The 21,430-nt window shown below is 40.7% G+C and overlaps 1 protein-coding gene across 2 annotated transcripts in view; it reads right to left on the bottom strand.

Moving 5' to 3' along the window:
* The window catches only part of kcnab1b (potassium voltage-gated channel subfamily A regulatory beta subunit 1b), a 30,998-nt gene extending 13,264 nt beyond the window's left edge, over positions 1-17,734 (bottom strand). The window contains exons 1-6 of one of the 2 annotated variants that reach the window (XM_029524112.1): positions 17,464-17,539; positions 13,742-13,910; positions 12,354-12,908; positions 3,523-3,566; positions 949-986; positions 197-276 (exon numbers count right to left, since the gene is read on the bottom strand). In XM_029524112.1, the coding sequence (XP_029379972.1) occupies positions 197-276; positions 949-986; positions 3,523-3,566; positions 12,354-12,568 (377 nt within the window). In that variant the 5' untranslated portion in view covers positions 12,569-12,908; positions 13,742-13,910; positions 17,464-17,539. Of the gene's footprint in view, positions 1-196; positions 277-948; positions 987-3,522; positions 3,567-12,353; positions 12,909-13,741; positions 13,911-17,463 lie in introns of both variants that reach the window. The other variant, XM_029524111.1, reaches the window with a different exon arrangement.
* Between the last annotated feature and the right edge of the window lie 3,696 nt (positions 17,735-21,430).

The raw sequence follows: 21,430 nt of genomic DNA on the forward strand, positions 1-21,430 counted from the left end.
GTGCCTCCAGTGATGAATAAGATAAGATGAATCACTTTCAAGTCAAGGCTGCCTTACATTTTTTTGACCAGTGCAGGTGAATAATTCCTGCTCTGGGGCTAAATCATGTTAACATCTTGTGCCCTTTGGTAAAATCCAAGCTGACACAACCAGAAAAGTGCTTCTGTAGATAACAATTCAGAAATATATCACTCACTTCCCTCCGGAGTAGACCTCAGCTGTGTCAAAGAGGTTGACCCCACTCTCATAGGCAATAGTCATCAGCTGCTCTGCCACCTGACAAAGATCAGAAGAGTTTCTGCTCTCAAACTCAACCGTGGAATTGCTTGAAAACATTGAAGGATATTAAATCTGTAAAGGTACACATCACCAGGAACGTGCAGGCACTTGCTTGCTACTAAAAGTTTTAAAATGCTTAATCTATTTCTGAGAATATTTTTGACCTAGTTCTGGTGCATCCAGTTGGTACAGGGTTATATATCAAAAAGTAAAGTCTGTCCTGGCGTATGTTTGTCAGCAGGACTTTCCCTTTCTTTTCCTGACTCCTGTTTTGTTTGTGTCACTCTATTCCAGAGGCCATCATGATGTGATGAGCTGTCCCCAATTCAGTGATTTCCCCATCTTCAAGGCTTAATAAAGCCACAGGAGGTTTTCCACTTAATAACTTGTGACAAGAAGAAATAAGACCTAAACTTTGGTCTTAGTTGAGCCACCAGGGACTTAACAGCCTGCTGGGATATTAGGAAACTGATACTTATATCAATATCTGTGGCCTGCTCACATTTCACATCCAGTTACACGAAATAGTTCCGATGTGTGCTGAAAACTGGGAGCTGTAAGCTGTCACAACTTGCACACTAATTGTTTATGTAAGGCCAGAAATAATGAAAGCCTGCATCTGCCCATGAGCGGTGGTGGTAGAATGATGCATTTGACATAATGTCTTACCTCGTCAGAGATTTGACCTCCAAATGTTACCCATGTGCCTGTTGAGGGAAATGTCAAAGTCAGAGTTTTGGAACATACTAAAAAACAAACAAGACCTTTTGCATGTAAAACCACACTCTGGAGTCAGTTCAACGCTGCATTAATTATTAGTTTGACATTTTGGCATGGACACCTGACAAAACACACCCTCCTTACAACAATCACAGCCAAATGTCAGGGTTGATAGGTCGGAAGAGAAAAAGCTTACTGGCATATCAGGTCCTTGTGTCCCACAGGGGGCTATACTAAGACCACTAAGATCACTACTCTGGATGATTATTATTCATGTCATCTATCCGTTACAATGCAATCAGTTTAAAAGCCTGGAACATATGTTATGGAGCAAAACAAATCCACCTTGAGTTGACTGTATAAAAATACTGTTTAGACCAAAGCCAAAAGAACAAAAGCCAAACAGAATTCATAGCTGGGAAATTTTGAATGAATATAAACTCCTCTGCTGGGAGTGTCATAACCATTTGAGGAAACACTTTCAGCTGGTCAGTCTTTTCTAAAAACTTCAAAACAATGAAATCACTCCTGTATGACTTCAGTTTAGATTACAGCTAACTGTTTCATTACACGTTGGTGGCTTTTGTGTGGCTTTTCCAAGACATACTGTTTTATTCACGTTTTTTTTCCTTTTCAACATCTACTGAATGGATAAGAATTTGTCTTTCAGACTACCCGAGTTAACACGCTTTTGTTTTTTGCCCAATCTTGTCACATACTGCATGCAATGTCCCACTAATAGGAAATAATGCAGAAACTGCATCATAAGTATAGCAGCAGATGGGTGTTGGCACAGCCTGGATTTAAAACGTCAGTCGACAAATAATAGTAACAAAAAAGCCTCTAGTAAACTATTAATATTATTATTTACTGCTAGTCCTAAACAGGGTGGTGCAGATTGAATGACACTATCTGTCAACAAATCTGTCATCGGCCAAAAGCAAAAACAGGTTTACTAAGTAGCAGTATTAAGACTATCAAGGGTCACTTTGAGTCCTTGGCCATGTGAGGTCTTACACACACACACACATATATATATATATATATATATATATATATATATATATGTATGAAAGCACTCATAAAAAGTCTGAACACAGCTTTTTGTTAAATGCTCGATATTCTTCCCCGAGCCTTCAGTCGCCTGAGCCTGTCACATGCTGCTTCTTGTCATCTCCCACGGACAGAAATAATTACAGGGGCTGGCGTTAAATCCACATCCAACTGCACAAGAATTGGCAGCAAAGTGATGAAGGCTCACCCTGATTCTTCTAAACTCGCAATGGTCAATAAATAATTATATTCCTTCAGATCATCAACGTTTCCTTCAGACTGCACACAATTTAAGGGACTAATTCAACTCATATTGTTGCTCAAGAGTTAAAGAAGAAACTCAATAGCAATCTCACATCTAAATAGTAAATGTGAGGATACAGATTATTGTAGTTTAGCACAAAGATCTCACAAACCCTAATCCAGGAAGTAAATTTATCTGGGGAAGAAATAGTCTACTGCCTGTATGCCAAGAAAAACCACAATTTGATGATGTAACATCTTGTTTTTTTGTAAGAAACGCACAACTGAGATGAAACAGGCTTGAGTGGTTTTTCTAGTTGTTGTTTCCTTTCTTTCTAAAATACATTTCTCAAATTGTATTTTCCCAGAGTGAAAAACTATTCCTTTAAAATCTTCAAATTCAAACACATTAAACTCACATAGGATCGAACTCTAAAGTGACTTATGATGCTGACAGTGTAATGACCATTTCCCTGCTCCATGTCACAGAAAATTGGTACACTAACAATGTTTTGCTCAAGGGCACAACTGCACGGCTGAGCTTTGCCAACATGGAGGTTTGCAACGGATTCATTTAGGAGGGCGAAAGATCTCTGTTTACTATTCTTCGTCACTGCTCATTGTGCAGTGGCTAAGTTTAATTGAAAAAAATCACTATATGGGTGATTAAATAGCTCCTTCACAGATTTTCTGTCACCTGATGTGCTTCAGCATCTCCTGAAACCCGTGCAGCACTGCATCATTCTTCAGCTTTCTCAAGTTGTTTTTTCCTCTGAGACACAACCCCTTTGTGTGGCTTTGCATATACAATGTAATTCATACACATGCACATGTGCATGGAAATATATGGCCAGTACGCACACAAGAGATGCATTTACTGAATCAGACCTATCAAAATAAATGAGTGTGTTTACACTCTGGTATGTATTGGATATGTGCAATAATTGATCAACTTGTTTGCTGAATCCATGCTACTGATTAAATATTAACAAGGAAAATGTTAACACTCTGCAAACATCTTTACGGTGTCTCTCTTCACTTCCCCATATGTATGAAAGATGCACGAGGTTGAGAATAGGGTGAAATGATATGATGTCCTCCTGCTCTGCTCCTCCGCTCGCTCTAAATTCTCTCTATACACATGCAGACACACAGATGACTTGAGTTTGCCCTTGGATGCCTATGAAATCATTAGACATTAGCCTCTGATGCTAATTATGTACTCACCAAGCCCGAGACAGGAGACCCGCAGTCCAGATTTCCCCAGGTTCCTATCAGGAAAAACAGCATGATTAACAAAACAAGCGTTGATTAGCATCAAGATGCCAACAGTCAAGTGTGAGTGTAAGTGATATTGTTGTTACTACTTAGTTAAATTATATTGCACTCAAATAAAATCTTTGGGTTCTTTTTTTTTTTCAAATCACATGTTGAAAGAAACGCAATAACATTGAACTATTTTATGTATCAATGCAAGCAAAAATCATAACAATCACTCATGCTTGAGAGAAGAATCAGCGAATGAGAGGGCCACCTTAATTGCATCTGCAATCATGACTCAGAATTAGGAGACTACATGGGGGTGGACAGTTGATTTATTCCCACAATATGGACCCCACCTTCTCTGGAGGAAAGACAGACTCTCTGAAGACCGTGAAAGATGTTTTGCTCAATACTAATATAAATCAATTACTGGTTGCACTGCGGTTGTTTAAAAGTTTGTTACTCTACCTACTGTTTGACAGGTGTTGCCGCTAGTTACCCCACCCCCCACCCGCCCTCCCCATTCCACTCAATTACCTCCTCTCATTCTCAGAGCCTTTGACAGGCTCCTGCTGCAGGGAGCACTTCAGTCTTTAGTCTCTTTAGTGTTATTGTCTCCACCACAAAATGGAGGCAACCATGTTTGCACTCAGGCCTTGTGGTTGCATCATATCTGCATTCTTCCACATACTCTATGTCTTTCTCTCCTTCCTCTACCTATTAACTGTTGCAATGGTACACCTCCTGATGCATGGCTCCATGATAACAATCAATTTGCATCCAGCTGATCTGGTATGATGTAATGCAGCACATTTAAGTCCCATTAGCACAGTGGAGGAAAAGACATTGCAGTTCACGTCACCCTCAACTCAGCTTCACAGCTAGTTTTACAATCTGTGCCACATTGGGTCCAACTGAGAGCGGAACTCTTGTGGTGCAAACATTTAATGACTTACAATTAACAATGGCAAAAACAGACTGTTCTACTTTCAGGCACCACAGGTAAATCCTCTCACATTAAAAAGTGAATAACTGAATAAATGAGATGAGATTTCAAACTAGATAGTATAATTATATGATACAATGGTTTTTAAGAGGTCTATGAAAATGCTTAGCTGGCTGAGTTGATCCTGTTATTATATCAAGAGGAAAAGCCATGAGTGATTTTGAAACACCATTAGCTCAAGATTCAGTCACAATGACTGCTCAGCTGTGGTGTTTCAGTCGGACCAGTGAATAAACCAAGATCTGCATCAATACCCACGGAAAAGGCATAATTCATAAGAAGGCTCAGAAATTGTGGTCAACAGTTCAGATTTGATCTTCATAATGCGCATGCATCAGTAAGACATCTGTTGCCAGATATGTGTCCAACATATAATCAGTCCATGTCAAGAAATCTGTCAACAGTTGCATAGCGAGAGAATAATATAGTAGGTTTGCAGTGTGTAAACCCCTGACTACATGATGAATGGACATTAAGGAGTTCACTGTCATTGCTTTAAAGGGACACTGTAAAATGGAATATGATCGGATGAGTCATCCAAAATTTTCAACATGTGGGCGAGTGCATGTGTGGCGTACACTAAGAATGGTACGGGTCTGAATGCTTGACCCTTACAGTGAGGGGATCTGGTGACTCTGTTACACTGTGTGGGGACATTCTGCTGGCACTCTTTGGGTCCCATAGAGGGAAAGTTCACTTCAGTCACCAGATATCAACCGAGCTGTTCTCCAACACCATTATCAAATGAGGGAATATCTCTTGGGAGATTTCCTCCAGTAGAGACCAAAGATTCTCTCGAATCAATCTCTATGAGATGTACTGAATATAATATTGTCTTCTTCTTTTTTTTCTGTAATTTGTCTTTGAAAGCACTGTAAGAGCAGCCACAGTCATCTGTCACTTGGATGGTATGAAGCAAACACTGTGAACCTGAGATGAATTGGTGTCGATGGAACCATCAAGGCCACATGTACAACACAAGGCCACTATCGCAAGCAACACACTTCATCTTGACATGAGAATATGTTCAAATATTTACAATACAGAAATTTCGTCATTACAAGAAATGAGGTCACAACAAATGCCAACCATTTCACTTGTGATTAATGGCCCGTGTGCCCATCAAGATCAATCCAAGTGCGCGCAATCTGACTGTGCCTTCAACCAATTCAATTAGGAGTCCAGCATGATGTGGGAGGGCGTCACTCATCAAATCAGTAGTTCTGGCAAGATTAAGAAAGATAGAAAATATATAGTATAGTGACTTTTTTTAACATATAAACAATGTGAATGATTCAATAAATCAAGTCAAATCAAGTGGACATATAGCATGTGGATATAAAAAAACTGGGAGACTGATTTCACAGCAGTTACAAGCTGTGGGATGTGTCCTTGTTTCTGATACGGTGGAGGAGTTTGGATATTGTATCCGTCTCTCTAATGTATTATAGAGTGGGAGCTGTGATCCATGAAAGTGTGGGGGAAGGGCTGTACAGTAGGTTAGAAGTATTAAACAGTCTGAATATGGGTATGCTCAGTGTGTGTAGGGGGGGGTCTGAGGACAAAACCACATTGAGGCTGAGGAACATTCAGTATTGCGTTTACTCTGAAATAATGGCTCGAAGAGTGGTAACTTGTGTTTAAATTTGCCTCAAGTCTTCATTGATTCTGTTTCCATATTTACTCTGACTCACTGACACACACTCTCTATTATAAACAAATTTGCAGGCTCACTCCATTTCCAAATAAAGCTGGATGTTCTGAAAAATGTTATCTTTATCTTTGGAGATCCCCCACAAGATATATTTGCAGTATGTGTGCATGCTACTTTAAAGGTTGGCTTAGTAATAATATGGCAAAGGCAACACTGATGTTCCAGAAAAGCCGCCTTGTTTCTGCTTTTTTGTGCCCCACTGTTTTCTGGGAAGACAGGAAGCTTCAGCAGCCATACATGATTATTAACCACACAAAGCCTGCAGTGGTGCAGTAATATATCTGTCCAGGTCTGGAAAATCAACAGGAGTACAATGATTCAGGAGATTACATGATTTGCGACAACTTTGTGTTAATGAGACAATGTATGTGTATATGTGGGAGGACAGAGAGGAAAAAACAGGGCTGCAAAGACACAGATGAATACACATATACACATATATTAATATATGAATATATATATATATATATATATATATATATATATATATATATATATGTGTGTGTGTGTGTGTATGTGCTAAGTGTGTGAGTGTATATGAATTTTATATTGTATATTGTAAACACAAAAATAAAGATAGAACAACTTGCACACAAACAACTTTGCAAACCAATGAATGCAGCTCCATCCATCATGCTTGGATGGTGCCCAAAAGAAGCCTTGAAGTAAAATGACAAATGAGTCATTTGAAGACGCCCCCTCACACAAACCTGTCACCACTTATGAACATCCTGCGAGTAGCTACTGTATGTGGCCCTTTCTATTCCTAGTGGATCACCAGTTAAAAGAAATATATTAAATGAACATACGTCTGATATATGCAACTCATATTTTAGGAGGAAGGACCTCTCATTGTAGGAGTGCTTGCCTCTTTATTTGGGGAAAGCTGTTTCTCTCATGTCACACCAGAGGATTTCAAATGACTTATTTCCCGATCATAAACTGTTTGAATCGATATTTGTCAGGTCAAGACTTTTGTCGAGGTTGTCAGTACACAGATAAAACTTTTTGCTCTCTGGGGATTAATGTAGACTAAGCAAACCCACACAAGGCAACCTTGATGGGCGGAGGGATTAGACAATATCCACCTCCTCAGTTTGCACCGCTCGCCTGATGGCAACCATAATGTTGTTATCAAAATAATTCAGTGCAGGATAGAAAGGCAACTCATATTCTAAATATATCAAAGACTGTGCCTGTGTGGGAAGAAAGTAGGGAAGTCAAATCAAGCACTTTGAAGGCAAGATGAATAGATTAAATAAGAAAGAAGAGCTGCAAGTCAGTTGCTGTGGGACAAAAAGATCCCTGATGAAGCCCATAGGCCTTATGGCCATAGAGAGGGGGGGGGGAGGCTATAAAGAGACAGCGACAGAAACCAAGAGGCTCCAGCAACAGACTCAAACATGCAGAGATACAAGTCCAAGCCCCAAGTCCGAGCAGATCAAACGTCCTCTACAGATAAAGCGCTCTCTATGACAGAATAGGAAATCGGGAATGACAGCCAGCTCCCTACAGGGGATGCACAATGTGTATATTTGTTTGTCTAAGCAAGACTGTGGGAGAGAGAGCGTGTGTGCAATAATGAGCTAAAGTTTGGATAAGACATTCTGTTTTGTTTTTCCAGAGAGTTGAAGTCAACAACTTTTTATATAGTGCACACAGACCCAAACACATACCAGCTTGTGCATGTACACAATATTTCACAGCTAGGTTATTTGAAATGCTTCGACAGAATTCACACATTAAAAAAAACAAAACACAAGAGAACGTCACATAAAATAACTATTTTAGGGACTGAAGCTGGAGGCCTGTGGGTTCATCCTGCACTGAAAAACATGGGCAGATCTGAAGTGGTTCATTCTTGTACATTGTACATTGTGGAGAAAAAACTCATACTATCACACGAGCATTAGCGTTGACTTCATGCCCATCATCCTGTATTTGGCTCCAAGGGACACAAAGAAATTGGATAGATTTTTCTTTCTTTTTTAAATATTTAAGAAATCAGTCGGATGAAATCACTGTGAAGCACTTTCATTAGTTCCTAGTATTACTAAAAAACAACAAGAACGCACAACCCAAAACTAATTGTATTACAAGGCTATATATATATACATATTACATATTTTAAAATCTACACAAATCCTTAATTTCTGATACAGAATGACAGCAGACTTTTTTGGGGGGCGGGCAAATTTATAATCAATGTCTTGGTTTAGGTGTACCTGATAATATCAAATACAACCAACCAAATTTATTCAATTACCATCATTTTACATTACTAGTAAACACATCTGTGTTTGACTGTTTTAGCTCTTCCAATTAGAGAAAAATTCAACCATTTTAAAGCCATCATACTTCAAGAAAGCCATTTAAGTTGCAACCTTTAATTAAAATGCAGAGGCCATGCAGACCTAACTATCTTTTTAACTGAGAGATTTGGGCAGTTCTTATCCCCAGGGGTCTGTTTCGTCCTCAGGCAGAGTGGAGCTCCATGCAACAGGCTTCCTGCTGCGTGACGCCCTGGCTCTTATTACTGGATCAACACATCACAGAACAAAAGCTGAGCCAAGAACTGAAGTAAATGGCGTGGAAATATAAAACACAATTTTTACTGATGAAGACTTTTGATGGGAAAACTTGGAGAACAGCCCAATACAGGATGATTGGCATGAAGTCAACACACATACTCTATCCTGCTGCAGCATACGATTATCTTTTTTGTGGATAAACAGGCAGAGGAAAAGGTTGCATCAGTTCTCGCTGTAGGTGCAGGTTACTGTGTAATCCTCAGTCACAAGCATCCAAACACCTCGTCTTCTTGCTCAGTTGTTGCTTAATAAGGAGAAGAATCTGCCAACTACCTACGTCAGGTGTTCTTCACTGCTAATAAAAGAAAGCATTTTATGACGATAACATAAAGTTGAGATAAAAGCAGCTGCTTTGTCTTATCTGAACAGATCTGAGCAGAAAAACATCCAACAATGATTCAGGAGACTCAAGGAGTCACAGAAATGATTGTGTCTAGCAAAACACTGTTACACCAATGTTTTTGCTTTAAGGTCTGATGGCCCACTGATTTATTTCACCGGGGGACTCAGAAGCGTGGAAGTTTTTAATTAGAAGAATTGAGCTTGAGGCACAGTAGAATCATCTTGAATGGGGTTGATTCACAATCAAACTCTTCAAGCTTCTTCTAAAATTTGAAAAATGTTAAAGTTTGCTCAAATGTGCGAAGGTGGAAGAAAACATTACGTGGAACACCTTGAACAGACGGCTACGGGCAACATTACACTTTAACAGGTACATTTTTCAATTGCTCACACTGTCGACACACAGATGTATCCGCAGCAGAGTATGCTGCTTTCTCTGCCGGCCGCTGCATCCACACGGACCAACAGAAGGGATTTTTGTATGCCCATATGCAGCGCAGCTCTGAACCAACCAGGCGGAATCTCACCCGGACCTTCTGGACTGTCAAAAACCCTTCTGCTGCCTAATGACCGTTATGAAGTTCAGCCCAGGCTCCCTATGAGGATCCAGAAATAATCTGCACAACTTGTGAAGCCAGAAACCACAGCATGGTTAGTTACATCACATATTTTGGCCCGTGTGTGTGCTGTTTGTGGGCTTGTGCATTATTTTGAGAGCAAGAATAGGTCAAACAGCTTTTGGAAGGTTGCATCTAAGGGGCACCACAATTAGAAATACACTGTGTTTAGGTCACCATGACAACTAAAACACTGTGGATGGTGATATTATTAGTTTATGCTCACTCACTCTGCATACTACAATCTTCTGCTTCAACTTGCCATGCCCTCAGATGTTTGCAGCAGGGAGCCTCATACACCGAGCACACACATGCATTCAAGTACGTAATGCAACATGCCAAAGAATTCCCCATCAGTACTACATACTCTTGTCTTTGGGTGAAAAAAAGTTACATTATTTCTTATCACGCAGCAAAAAGGCACGTGCAGTTGTGGTCTTCGCTTCATATAACTGTCAGATGTTGCTCCAAGGAAAATAAGTATCCAACAGCTTTGATCCATAGATTTAGAGAGGAAGTGAGTGAGGGAGATACGGTATGAGAAGAAGAGAAAATGTCAGATAAGCAAAGAGCAGAGAGGGGATGTGACAGACGAGATTTCAAACATTTGCTTTTCAGTGGAGAAAATGGGGGATTTGCTGAGGGCTTTGGGGGAAGCTTTACTGTTAACATCCTCAACCTGTTTTTACGGCAAGCGACATGATGAGAAAATCCTTGTGTTGCAAACCAAAAATAAATGCCAAGTAAACATTTTAAAGGCTACACACTTTTCATTCATCAGCACTGCAGAATTCCTATCCAACAAAAGTGGAAATCACGGTGACATGAGCAACGTGGGTCCGTTGGATTTGCTTATTTTGCCTGTTTTAGCCTTTGTTTTTTTCAGTGTGTAACTTTTTTTAGGAGAGAGTTGAAAAGATAACAGAAATTGAAAATCAATTTTCTCACTCAATCAGAAAAAATATTACAAAGCTGAACCAGATAACACAATGTAGTCATCAGCGCTGGGAACAGATTGAAGTTGGCCATTTGAATGTTGTTATGGAAACAAGATGTGATTGTGTGACAAGAAGACGCTTATCACATTTAGCTGCTCTGCATCCAATCTGCCCAAATTCTGCTTATTATCTCTTTTCTGTGAACTGACCCGAGTGCTCCAGTTTCATTCAAATCTCTGTGACTTTCCTTTCTGTTCTTTATTGTCATTGTCTTTGTTTCCGCCGTCTAACTCCATCTGTTCCCATTACCCCCTCTTTCTCTGTGCCTTTCCTGATCCTTACACTGTAAGTGGTGATGTCACCCACTCCAGCAAGTTAACAGTGTGAGGTGAAAGCTACTATTTTGCTCCTGTGGTCTGGGTTAAGAGCCCACTCACTGCGATAAGAGAACGTTGTTTACTTGGCGCAGCCTTGTTACAACTCCCACACAGACAAACATGGAGAGATCTGCATCACGGCAAATCTCACCTCTTCTGTCACACTCTGCACACTGAAATGTAGCGTGGCCAGTTATTGAGAAATGCATGCAGAATGGTTGCAGTCTCAACCTGGTGCTGGCGTAATTGAATGAGCTCATGAGGGTCCTTATAGAGCAAGTGTAATGTTAGCACCGTGAAATGTTGTACAGAATCTGTCAACTGATTTATATAATTAAGTGGAACACACTTCACTATAATGTTGGTTGTATTTTTCATTGGTAACGTTATTGTATTATTTAAGAATTCATATTGATATTACTCTGAAATCCTTTATCTCTTACTCAATTTCTACTTACATTTGCTGTTTGCTATTATCTATTTATGTTAAAATCCACTTTTACTAGTCTGTAAGAATTTTGCCATACAAATAGGGTAAGCTTGATCGAGTTGGATGTCAAAGAAAATATATATATCAAAAAAAGACTTCTACTTTTGCTCATGTTATTATTGTAATAAACTTTCTTCTCACAAAATAAATTACTTTATTTACAGATTTTGTAATCAGTGCAATTACAATTTTGGCCATCGGAAGAATCTATTGAGTTACTGTTTTATAATATTATTTACTATTTACCTGTCTAATTGGATGGAGAGAATGATGTTTTGTTTTTTTTTTCATTGCCCTGTCTTTTATGAGATTGCACCTTTGAGTGATTATACTCATATTTGACTCTGAGCTCTCCAAACAACATAAACTGCTCGGGATCCTCATTCCCTCTGGATACTTTTCAATCAAAATAATTATATCAGGTATTAAAATGAATCCACATCTTGGAACAATGTCTTTGTTTCTTTCAGCAGATAACAAAATACACTCAGCAACATCCCACTCATCACCTGTCACTGCTCAAATATCTTGTCTTATTTTCTTATTTTCTTGTCTTGTTTTCAAACGTATTCTTTCATTCATATTAATTCACTATTGGTTTATGGCTGATAGTCACAGTATAGACTTGGCAGAAATGAGAAAACTAAACTTAACACACCTCCTGTATCTTCCTGACTGTAGTCTCTCACGCAGCCTCTATCATCATATCAGTCTACATACCGGTACTTCATGCCCGTGAGCTTGGCGGTGGACTCCTTGAGGTTGTGGTGGTAGCGGTGGGTGAAGGAACCCAGGCTGCGAGCGATCAGGGCCACGGTGCGAAAGCGGGCACGGGCCTGGCTGGCCGAGTTGGGGCTGGTGGCATTCTGCTTGCTGTGCTCACCGTTACGCGGGGCCTTCAGCCCATGGTCCGTACATGCAAACGACACCTGCATGGCTGCTGGCAAAGGCCGCTAGAGCGGCTCCAAGACAAACAAATGTTTGTTTTAGTCCTTAATGTGTATAACAGTCTCTTTCTGCCCCTCGATCCTGCTTTGTTATGTCTTTGTTGTCTCTATGTGAAGTTGAAAGTCAGTGGCCAAGGCCAGTTTTGTCTGGCGTTAGCAAATTTCATATGGAAATCACAGGCAGGATTGATAGGACATGAGATCGGTCGCTTCCTTAGAGAAGAAGAATCTTAAGCTGAGCTAATGTCAAGATCAGGCATGGCGGCAGTGATGTCCCAGTCAGTGCATGAAGAGCTGAGATGGGGATCCTGAGCTGGTCTGACTGCACCTGAAAATATGAGAGAGGATGGAGATGGAAGGAGAAGGATGGAGGAGAACAGGAACTGAATGAGTCACTTAGAAGTCGCCCAGTGAGAAGTGGGAATGTAGTCGCAGAGGGTTAGAGGAGAGACGTCTAAAAGTTTGACCATCAGATGAGAGATGCTCTGCTAAAACAGAAAAAACTGACTCAAGATAAATTGTAAGACCTTTTGGTATCTCATTATTCTGTTTCGCTGTTGTCTTCAGTTTCGTTCATTTTGTTCCTGTTTAAGCTGCTTCAATGTGGCAACATGAAGAATGAGAGCAATTCTGCCCTAGTTTCTCTTGTCTTTCTCATTTTTTACTTTCTTTATGTGCCCTGTTTCTCACCTTCTTATCCTTTACATTTCCACTTTTTTAACTCAAATTTGGTCTTATCTTCTTTCTGATTTATTAATTTCTGTTTACAGATCTACCTGTAATACCTCCTTGTGCATTTCTCTTTACAGGATCTAGGAGGTTTTGTCAGGCTGCCAGCACTTGTCAGCAGTTGTCTCGAAAAATCTCTCTTGCCCTTAAACCTTTAGTTCAACCCCAGGAGCAGGGAGTGTAACACTGCACCACCACACTGTGCTCTCGACACATAATTGCAGACATCCTCCATTCCTGTCACATATCTTTTAAATAGGACAATGCTATCACTGTAACGCAAACACCTGCAAATATTTACGCACTAATAAATCTCCTATGGAAAACAGCGCTGTTTGCTTCCACTAAGAAGATGAACACATGCACATGGACACAGACAGACACAGGCATACTGTACACAAACCAGATCTTTGTGGATACAGGTGTGCTTACACACAGTGAGATGTCAGTGTTCTCTGAGAAACAGACAGGATGAATTTCTTGACTGACGTGTGTCCTCCTGGAACTTTTAGAGGAATCAAGCAGTTTCATACAGCAGGCAGATGTCCCGCAAAGATCTGCATCCCAAAAGAGGCAGCAGCATCAGCCGCGTTTCCAGGAGCTGTCCAAAAACAACAACAACAAAAAAAAAATCACAGCGAACAGCCTTGTCCCGTCTCCAAAGTCCTTAAGGAAGTATCACAGCTCTTATGGTTCCCAGCTTTGCGGCAAGAAAGCTTCGCTTGATAAAGGGACCCTGGAATGGAAATGGACAAGCGGACAGGAGGGGGAGGAGGAGAGAAGAGTATGCATGGTACCTCATTTCATAGAGGAAAGGACAGATGCAGTGAGGAGGCAATGAGCAGCTTGAGTGGAGCAAAGAGAGAAAGCTGTGTGTATAAGCTGCTGGCTCTGACTGAGTGGCTGAAAGAACTGCAGTGATTTTCACTATGGCACCACACACTCACTGAGAGAGAGAGAGAGAGAGAGAGAGAGAGAGAGAGAGAGAGAGAGAGAGAGAGAGAGAGAGGTGCATTGTGAATGGAAATCACAGCAGCTGAATTAATGTCAGTGTGTACGTTCATTTATTTCCAGGAAACCACCTCAGGCAGGATGTTAAGGTGGCATGTTCTGGTCCATAATATTAACCCACGTGAAAGTCAAAGGCACGCATAAATTCACTGTGGGCGATGAATGAGGTATTTTACATGCTACACTCCGTTTCTGTACATGACCTCTTTATACCCATGTAACCGTTATGATCATGTCCTAAGTGCTCACCCCTAACGCAATTCCAAAACACTGTTCTGGACTGTGAAATGTTGCAGGATATAGTTCATTTCAGGCTTAAAAAGGAGTCCAGAGTGACTTTCTCCAACTCAGACATCTCAGAGCAGATGTTAAGTAACAGAGCAGTTGAAGTCACAAAAGGAAAGGAAGCATTAACCAGCATTCATGCAACACAGTATCTTACTTTCCTCCCCCACTGAGCACAAATGTGACAATGCTGGATTTCACAGTTCATTGAACATCACCGAGCCTTGAGGCAAACACAGTTTTATTTATATCCTTGTGATTGCAGTTGATAACAGAAGACACTAGTAGAAGTAAGTTTGACGGGGCCCTGTCTTTTTTGATAACAATGTTGGCAGCAGCATTTTCTGTGGTCGGTCACTCAGACTATGTATAATGTAAAGCATTTGATGTGCATTCACATCATTTTACTTCATTTTTAAGCACAAAAAAATTAACAGAAATGCTACAGACAAGTCTAAACTACTGCTAGTCAGGTAGTAACTTAGTCGTTTTGACATACATTTAATACTACCTCTGTGATGCAAACACTGAAATCTGACAAGTAATGCTTTGTATTTTGTCTTTTGAAACTATCATAAGGACTTGGTGAAAATATTATTAAGTGGTGATTAAAATGAGAAAAGTCAAAATGGTGACGAAGACAAAGTTACAGTAATGATATGTAAATACACACATTAAAGTCGTTAAAAATGGCTTTTAATACTCATTACTCACAGAATAAACCCATACATCATTGAGGTAATTTTCACAGATAATGGAAAACTCACCTCAAAGACCCAGAATGCAAATGCTGATGCTGCCAGCAAACATTGTTTTTGCTTTATATCCAAACAGGTACAAAGTTGCAAATATTCCTGTAATGTCACCAGCACCTCCCAGGATATAACTTCCTCCCTGTCGATCCCATTTAAAAGTGTGTCAGTCAAAAGCGTCAACTAGAACTGTTACGTTCTTGGCTGGAATCCCCAACAGGCAATAACGCTGTTACCCTGAAGCAAACCACTCCGCCTTTAATTGTCCCAGTAAGAACCTATTATCGAGTTCTTAAGCATTGCTAAGACACATTCCTCTATATTGTTTGCTCCCTGAGTTAGATGAGCGGCCATGACTCTGCACAGACTGACAAATCCTTCTACAATAAGCTAACCCCTGATTTCCCGCAGTTTGGAACATCTGTCAGCATAGTTCGGGGGCACTGGCTGTTTATCGCCAACGTGCTGCATCTATTTATACGGAGAACAGCAATTTTCCTTTCTCATAATATCCGTAATAGCCCCAGCTATCTAAATAAAACCCTCCATGTCACATAATTACAGCCCTGTAAACAGTGTGTTGCTCCCTTAAAGGTTTTATGTGTTTCACATTTTACTGTCAGGCTCAAAAGGCTATTCAACATCTAATACATAGCTTATCTTATCAGCACGAACCTTCTGTAGAGACAATGAGGAGGGAAACCTCTTCAGGCTGTCTGTGACGTCACTGCTGCAGCAGTCCCATCCTCTCTCCTCTCGATTACTTCTTTCTCATTGTATTTGCCCCTGTAGTGCTGTTTTTCCCCTCACATCCTCTGTCTGTCTCTTATCTGCTTTATTTCTAAATCACCATTTAGCACCGGGCTCTGCCTCCCTCCATGTCCATAGCCTTTCCCCTGTGCTACAGATTAGAGTGCAAGTCATTGTGATGCACTGCATGTACAACACTGTGGAGGAAAAATCGGTCGTTTAATTGTCACACTTATTAAGCACTACAAATTTCACCCGCTGCCAGCAGCAAACATGCGTGAAATACACCACACTCAACTCAGAATGTGACAATATGAGAATTTGAATGGAAATACAAGGTCATTCATCAATATGTTCTACATTTGCCACATTAGGGGCTTGCCTACTTTCCTCTTTAGCACCAAAAATCATCAGTGTCCTCATCTGCTCACCCGATCACATCATCACCGTCACCCCATAAGCAATATTCCCATTATCATCATCACAATCGGCGTCATTATCAGACTTGCGTTTGCCACGATCTTATCTCAGTTTGAATTCAGTACATCTGATGATGGCGGCTGACATCTTTATTGTGGCAGTCTCTACAGGTGCCTAGTATTCTGATGTGTCTTCCTGCCAGGTGTTCGGCCTCATAGCAGGGAAACTAAAGTGGATGCAGAACCATTTATTTCTAACGGTGAAGAACTCAGTTTATTCTAAACAAATCATGACGCTCACAATAAAATTATTCAAATGAAGCTTTTCACATATAGATATATATGTTCAAATGAACTCTGTCGGAGTACAGGAAGAGGTCACCGTGAGAGAAATTATTAGACTAAAACAACTTTAAAAAAAAAGTTTTTTTTTTTTTTTTTTTACCAATGAGTCCGATAAATAGATAACTGCACCAGTCTGTTCACAAAAACTGGAGCTAGACAACCTGTTAGCTTAGCTTAGCAGCAAACAGCTTTAGCAAAAAGAGAATACAGGAAACAGAAAGCTTGAGTCTGTCCAAAAGTTACAGCTAATGTACTACAGTCTGGTGAGGAAAGTGCTTGATATTGTTGCCCAGCACGCTTCTTTGTTTGCTTGAAACACTTTATTGGCTCCATGGCTGCCATACCACCAGCAGACAGCTAGCTTAAAGACTGGGAACAGGAGGAAACAGCTAGCCAAAGGTGACCAGCATGTTAACACATCTCATGCTATTTCTTTACTTTTACTGTTTTAGAAATCAGACAAATTGGAGCCCCCTGACACACACACCACATGCGTACAGCTGCATGCATGAAATTGAGTTTTAGTCATCAAAAATCTGCAAAAGTGTGTGCTCTATAATCTGGTTTTTACAGATGGAGCGTACAAACCTACCTGTAGACCATGTTGGCGCTCGGCAGGACAGATGGCTGAAAAAAGGGAATCTGTACATGAAGTGGCTCGTCCACACCCTGTTGCTCTCGAGGTCTGCAGGCTTCAGTGCTTCCTGGAAGGCAGCTGGTGGGGCTTGAGGGGTACAGCCTGGTCCCTGCCCCCTGCCTCTGCTGGATGAGACTGGAGCCGCGCTCCAGCCGTGGCCCCCCTCTCTGCCTGGACACAGGGATCTCACTGCAGGCTGCCTTGAGGTACATGACTGGATCAAGGTTTTTCTCCCACAGGCCGACAGAGCTCTTTCTTTTGTTGGCAAATCTCTTTTAAATATATTTAGCCGTGCCGTGGATGGAATCTAGCCTGAAAACATCTCTGTGTAAGTGCAATGCAATGCCAGTCACACGGGACCACAGTGGATATTCGAGTTTGTTTGCCGAAGAGTTTCTGCAATGCCTACGGCCAACGGGGTGATTGAGAGTGTTGACACTATTTCCATAGATATATAAAACAAGGTCCACTTCTGCATAGACACAGCCAAGGCAGCTGGACGAGCAGGCACGGACACACACACACACGGATAAAATGAACACAGCAGTATGAAAGGAGATAACAGCCGGTCAACCAGAAACATTTCTGAGTGCCATACCTGTGATGTCAACTTTATTTTTAGATGGTTGACAAATTAAAAGACAAAATGCAGCTTTAGTCTGAGCTCCTGGTGGTTCCAGTGAGAAGAGCCAGCTTGTCTGTGATGGAAGAAAGTAAAGCCAGAGGGATATTTCTGTCTACTTGTCAGAAGTATTATCTTGCATCTGTTGCGCATGGCCAATCCAGCGATGACAAAAAACACCATCCACCAAGTTTGTCATGTTTCCTAAAAGCAAAGGACTAAATGACGGCAGAAATGTTATGAATCCTAAAAGAAATGTGTTTATACATCAGTTCACATGTTGAGGAAGATTTGAATGAGTTTTGCCATCAGGACAAGGCTTTTCCAACCCGTCAGTGTTTTGAGAACAGATGTTTAGCATCAGTACCTTCTACGAACTAATAACTCAAACAATCTTCATTTTACAATAACAGTATTACTCCGTCAGCTGAAGGTAGCTAATGCTAGCTAATGTTTATGAATTTCAGATTAACTGTATAATACAGTAAAATGCTGCTGAGAAATTCCATCAATCAACTGATTTTTTGCTTTGCTTTAGTATGTCATAAATAACTACCATGATTGAATTATTATTTTCCCATGTAACCCAATTTCTTGAAATTGACTTAATATCATATTATGTGAAGAATTGTTAATATTTAATGATAATTATGATTAGCAATACTAATAATTTCCCTTGAGAACCAGTTTTCTGTAACCAAGTTTTGCTTGTTAGCACTGGCATCTGTTTACTTACCATTCTTGGTAAGAACGTAAAGTGAAGGAGTAAAGGGTTAGGGTTAGGCTAACCCGAACCACAGCCACTCGGGGACGTCCAGTCTCCCTACTTTACCATGAATGCATGCTTTTATCATTTATCAGGTAGGTGGTAGGTGTTAAAGTAACATCCACAGGAATGGCAGGTCCCAAAGTTTCCCAAGAGAACATTTCTCAAAGCATCCCCAACCTTTCTTTGTTGTAACGCATCCTTGTGTCATGTCTTCCCCACAACCTCATATGCAACATGTTGACACCTTTCCAACCAGCATGAACTATTCAGGCTATTGGAGCCACAGTAATTATTTTGTGGGATGGGACCACACCATACCAATGAGTCTTATCTGCCTGTGATCCTTTTGCTTGGACCACTTTTGGTAGGTAAGTCATCTGGCCAACCCAATTTGGCCGATGTCAAACCTGCTCACGTTACACGTGAACATTTTCAACTTTGACAACCAAACTGTTCGCTTGCTGCCTTGCTGTCTCCCACTCACTGAAAAGAGCCACTGAAGCAAGATAATCAGTGTGAGTCAGTTTAACTGTCTATGGCCATAATGTTATGGCTGAACACTGTGTGTTTCCTGTCTGAGTAGTTCTTACTTGGTTAGTTGTACCTGCCTGCCCTCTTGTGGAAAGAAAGAGAAACAGTCCAGAGATGTGTTTGTACATTTTTTTGACATGCAAGGACATTTTGCTTTGCAGGGGCATGAAGATGCACACACACACACACACACACACACACACACAACGCATAGAAACTCGAACCAACTAACTGGCATCTCCATCAGTCATTTGCAGTATAAAGGCTGAAAACAGAGATAGGATGTAGGATGAGTGTGGGGGAGCTGAGAGCACCTCTGTGTGTCTGCTGTGTCCTCCCACTCAGCGTTCAGTGTGAGAAGCAGACGCAGAGCATTTAGTCTATTTCAGTCCCTGGATATGTGAGGTCTTTTCTTCACTCTTGAATAATGACTCATCAAGGCCTAAACACAATCTGACTCCTACAGGCAGCAACACACCACTGCTTGAAAAATCAGACCACAGTGAAATAACTCCACGGTTAATCATATGCAAACACTTAAACTTGATCTTACAGATCAAAACTCCTTTAATGGACCTGATAATAAGTCTGTGATCATGCCCATTGTCCAGAATACTCTTTTTTTTCTTTTTTTTTGCACCCCTGTGTTGTTAGCAATGTTGCACTGATGCAAACAATCCTTTAACTGGTAAGCTAAATCATGTACAATCACAGATATACGTGTTAAATTTGTAAATAAATATTATTGGTGATTGTAGATTAGCTAAATTGGTCGCATCAGTCATGAATGCAAGTCAGACAACCAGATATGCATCAGACTAAAGCATTCAGATTCTTGATCATGAGACAAGCCACAGCATTTTCAATGGCTGTTCAAAAGAATTTCAGATACATGGAGCTCAAAAAAGGAAAGGAAAACACCCTTAAACCAGAAGGCTCAGTTTCTTAATATAAGCACTGATAATAGTAGTGGCCTTAGAAGAAAAACTCAAAAAAGGAAAAAAAAAAAGATATCAGTATTTATATTATGAGCCATTGCTTTAATGAACAGACACCCCAGTCGATGAGCTGCTCCTTTAAAGTTGAGCACATGATAAAGCCATGAAGTGCAACCATATGAGACTACTTGACCTTCCATATGTTTACCAGATTGCATCGCTGTCTCACCACACAGTTACAGCTTCTTTCTTCTGCTGGGATTGAAAAATCCAAGTCAAGCCTCACTTGTACATGAGACCTACACTAAAAGAAAAAAATAAATAGTGCTTCCATTTTCTACCTGGGAAATCCCATAATCAGTGCTAGAGGAGACGGCCTTATAAGGGACATAATCTGTCCTCAAATATGAATTTATCTATTTCAGTATTCTGTCCAAAACAGCTCTCAGATAAATGGTGGTAGCTCATACTGGCATGTGATGTCATCCTCCGTCCTTGCTATTCTGTCACTCAAACAGGACTGCCCTCTTGTGGATGTAGATAATACATAAAAATGTCACTTACGTCCACAAGAGTCTTACTAAGTTAGAATAGTGGATTCTCAGATTTCCCAGATAAGGAACATGCTGCCACTCTGTCAAAATCATGATCCCTGAAGCAGATTCAGGTACACACATGTAGACAGGTACATCAGGCATTCACTGGCCTAACGGTGTGAGTATAAAGGCTGAAAACAGAGATAGGATGTAGGATGAGTGTGGGGGAGCTGAGAGCACCTCTGTGTGTCTGCTGTGTCCTCCCACTCAGCGTTCAGTGTGAGAGGCAGACGCAGAGCATTTAGTCTATTTCAGTCCCTGGATATGTGAGGTCTTTTCTTGATTCTTCTCTTGAAGGCCACAGTGACTCATCCATGCTTGAACATAATCTGACTCCTGCAGGCATCATGGAAACGCTGCAAGAAAAATAAGACCCTGAATACCGCGGTCAATCATGTGCAGATGTTTCAGTTGCTCTCAAGGACTGGTCTCTGTCACTTTGTTTGGAAATGTGTATCTATGTGTT

This window comes from Echeneis naucrates, chromosome 17 (assembly GCF_900963305.1).
Source record: "Echeneis naucrates chromosome 17, fEcheNa1.1, whole genome shotgun sequence".
Lineage (NCBI taxonomy): Eukaryota > Metazoa > Chordata > Actinopteri > Carangiformes > Echeneidae > Echeneis > Echeneis naucrates.